This window comes from Oryzias melastigma, linkage group LG4, assembly GCF_002922805.2.
Source record: "Oryzias melastigma strain HK-1 linkage group LG4, ASM292280v2, whole genome shotgun sequence".
Lineage (NCBI taxonomy): Eukaryota > Metazoa > Chordata > Actinopteri > Beloniformes > Adrianichthyidae > Oryzias > Oryzias melastigma.
The window spans coordinates 17,539,172-17,543,012 of NC_050515.1; the positions used below are offsets into that span (position 1 = coordinate 17,539,172).

At 36.8% G+C, this 3,841-nt stretch overlaps 1 protein-coding gene across 6 annotated transcripts in view; it reads left to right on the plus strand.

Moving 5' to 3' along the window:
- Nucleotides 1–3,841, plus strand: part of LOC112150563 — an 8,693-nt gene that overhangs the window by 3,144 nt on the left and 1,708 nt on the right. For 2 of the 6 annotated variants that reach the window (XR_004947767.1, XM_036211577.1), the window contains exons 1-2: nucleotides 2,611–2,841; nucleotides 3,197–3,350. Coding sequence is in view for 2 of the 6 variants with exons in the window: in XM_036211577.1 (XP_036067470.1) it covers nucleotides 2,684–2,841; nucleotides 3,197–3,350 (312 nt within the window). In the remaining 4 variants the exon portion in view is untranslated. Of the gene's footprint in view, nucleotides 1–1,908; nucleotides 2,005–2,035; nucleotides 2,576–2,610; nucleotides 2,842–3,196; nucleotides 3,351–3,841 lie in introns of those variants that run through there. The other 4 variants (XR_004947770.1, XR_004947769.1, XM_036211578.1 and 1 more) reach the window with 3 other exon arrangements.

Consider the following 3,841-nt stretch of genomic DNA (forward strand, 5'->3'; position numbering starts at 1 on the left):
TTTCAAGCATTTCTGGATTAAAACTTAATTTAAAAAAAATTGAAATTTTACCTTTTTTAAATAATGTAATAAGGAAGTTTGTGGCATTCCTGTGAAAAAAAACTGTCACTTACCTTGGTATTAAAATTTCAAAAGAACGTAAATCTATGGAGGATAACTTTACCCCTGTTACTAAAACTATTGAACAGAAGTTTAACAGCTGGTTAACTAGAGATTTGTCCATTTATGGTCGGGTACTTCTAAATAAAGCAGAAGGATGTCTAGAGCTTCATATATTTTCTCGTCACTAGATGTCACTAAAACCCAGCGTTCCGATCTGGATAAAATTCTGTTTAGTTTTCTGTGGAAAAATAAAATCCATGAAGTGAAGAAAAATGCCCTGTCAAACTCTTTAGCTGATGGAGGATTAGAGGTTTTGACTTTTACTGTTTTCAATCAGGTTTTGAAAATCGAATGGATCAAAAGATTTCTTGAGAATCCTAATAATTTATGGAATATTTTCCCCAACTATTTATTTGGTAATTTAGGAGGTCTAAATTTTTTACTGAAATACCCCTTTTCTGTTTTAAAGCTCCCTGTTAGATTGGCCAATTTTCACCAACAAGCTCCATTGTGCTGGACTCTTATGTTTAAACACAACTTTTCTCCTCACAATTGCATTTTGTGGAACAGTTGTTACATTTTACACAAAAACAAAACTTTCTTTTTACAAAACTGGTTTGTCAATAAAATTATAACAGTGAATCAATTATTTGATGATAAAAGGAAATCGGCACACATATGAAAGTTTTTTTACAGAAATACAGTGTTGTTGTACCTCAGAAATAATTTGATTTGGTTATTGGCTTGATTCCACATAGTATATATTTAATAGCACATAATGTAAAATGTGAAGACTTAAATTTACCTCAAACATTTATTTCAGTTCAGGGAATTGATTTGGTTGATAAGAAGTCCACAAACAAATGTATTAGAGTCCAGTTAGATTAATATTCAAACCATATATGCATACATAGATGGCCATATTTAGATAGAAATAAATGGAACACAATATTTTTATTACCATATAAATATATTTTTTCTAACAAAATCAAAGAATTTTTATTCAAAGTTGTACACAGCTATTACCCTGTAAAAAATTATATCTGTTGTTTTTTCCCCAATGTTTGTAATAAGTAATGCTTCTGTCAGGAAGATGGAGAGTATTGAACATGTTTTTGTGGATAGTTATGTTGGGTCTGTGTTTTGGAAGGACCTGCAACTTTATCTAATGAGCATGTTTGGAAAAAATGTTTATCTATTTAAGGACATGATTTTATTTATGTTTGATTCAACGTTCCGCTCCAATGAAACATAAATAATTAATCTTATTAGAATGTTGGCAAAATATTATATTCGTAAGAAAAAATGGTCAGGAAAAAAAATCTTCTTTTAAATATAAGGAAATGGATCTTAAATTATATTTGACCTCTATAGAAAAAATAAAACAATATTATAAGAAATTGACAAAAACAATTACATTATTAAAACTTTTTAGATTTAATGCTTCTGATTGAGCAGACCCTGTACTCGTTTATGTTTTAAATTACTATTTTTTTTTTAATTGTATTGACAATAATAATAAAAAAATAATGGATACCTTAAAAAAATAAATAAGTAAATAAAGAATCCCATCCTGCTAATGTTAAAAAGTGAGGGGTTGCTCGGCTATCGCTATCTAGGCGATTCTGCTTAGGTACTGGGCTTCTGCTTAGACTTACCGTAGCCACGCATGCGTGTGACGTATGTTGGGGAAGTGCAGACGTGCTCTCCCCTTTCCTTTCCCACTGGCTCCACCTGTGGAATTGTGGGGCTGTGCTTGTGCAACCGTACATGAATGCACTCACGCAGTATCCGTAGGGGAGAGTGGAGATACTGCGTCACTTACCGTATTACCTTTACGTCATTACGTATTACCGTCATGCATTCATGCTTATGGGGGGGAAGTGCTTCCATTTATGGAAGGTATGTAAGTAACTCACACGGACACCATTGATTTCTTATTTACTTTATTATGCATGCAGCATTGCCTCATTAACCTAGCAGTTCCGCCTAGATAGCGATCATCACATGCCCAGAGACTACCTCACCGAGGGAGAAATTATCGCTCACCGGTATTTATAGTAGGCATATTGACCTAGGTTGTAAACTCATGGTTTTAATTTAAGCTAACTTGAATTTCACTCTATATGTTACTCGCAATAAAATATGAAGAAAAATAAAATAAATATGAAGAAAAATAAAGAGTAAAGGGTTTTATTTATTTTACAAAGATATAGTTTGAGCCGCGGTGCATTCTGGGAAACATACGACGGGATTCCGACAGTTGTTAAGCCTTGTTTCCATTGAGCAATCCGGTTCGGTCCTGTCCTGTCCCGATCCGAATACTCGTTGTGTCCGGAATTATTCTTTTTTAAGTTTCACACTCTAAACAGAGGGGTCCAAAGTCCGCTATCACGAGAGTAAACCGCATCGTGCGAAGAAGCTATTTTCTTCCCTTTGGTGCGCTCTGAACCGCAGATGTTTACATTTAAATGTAAGTAATGACTGTATGTTGTAGAGTGACCTTCTTAAAGTTATAAAACCGCTGTTGTTATGGATATTAAACCGCTGGAAGCGCCGGGCAAATGCTAGCGGACTGGCGATGTTGATGAAGTCATTGAACGGAAGTCGCATCCGAAATATTAGAAACTATTTTTTTTCATCACCCTCCGTTTGGAGCAAGCACGGAGGGATGAACGAAGGGGAAGGGCCAAGGGAGAGGAAGAAGGGGAGTATTCGGATCGGGCCAATTGTAGTACGGTATGGAGCAGTTAATTTGGTTGAGAGTTTCCCCTGCGCATGCGTGCTGTAGACCGCTAGCGTGTCTGCGCCAAGCTTCATCCAGCAACTCCTCTTTTTTTCGTTTTGCTCTTTGTACATGGCATATACAGTGTTTCCCCTCATTCCCGGTGGGTAGGGACTAGACAGGCCCATGGTGTAATGTGACAAAGGGATTTGTGGGTAGAAAGGCGACTAAAAATGGCTGTTCTGACTCAAGACGAGCTCCCTTATTGGATAATGGCTACACCGCATGACTGACAACCGAACCCGGAAAACCGACTGTTGGTGGCAGCGAGTGGAGGTTTTTTATTTATTTATTTTCTTTTGGAGCTAGATGGTCGCTATGTGGTTCCCGGACCAGGACCGACCGAAACCCACGGCCCAGACATCTCAAGGCCACCGCGGGATCCGGAGAGGCCTGCAATGACGAGTTGGCGCGCATTTTCTGCTGTGGGACAGTCATCCGGATTGGACCAAAGTGGAGTTCGGTAAAGTTAGAAAGATATTCACAGATTCCCACTTCCGTGCTCAATAGCTCTTCAGAAAAACGTTCAAATGTGACAGCAAGTATCTCAATCGTATTGTATCAACACAGAGTCACCTACACAACTATTTCAAAAGAAAAATTGTTTTTACCCCCTTAATAAAAAGTGTTCTCTTCGGGCTGCAGATGGCGAGACGTCTGCTAAGGGACCGTCTACAAAGTGTAAGCTTCCAGAAAAGGCCATTCTGTAAAAGTCAATAACCTCTGAGAAACAAATAAATATCGACTTTTATGTGAACTACTGATAGAGATTCGTCACCATATTTGTGCTACAATAAAGATTTTGAGAAAAAAATATTTTATTTTGATTTTAACAATTTTAATAGATATGAAGCTTGAAAAATGTGCTCAATAGCTCTAGAAATATTAAAGCTAGAGTCACCAAACTTTCTGCACTGACTAATGATGAGTTTAAGGGTCAACTAAAACAAAGAT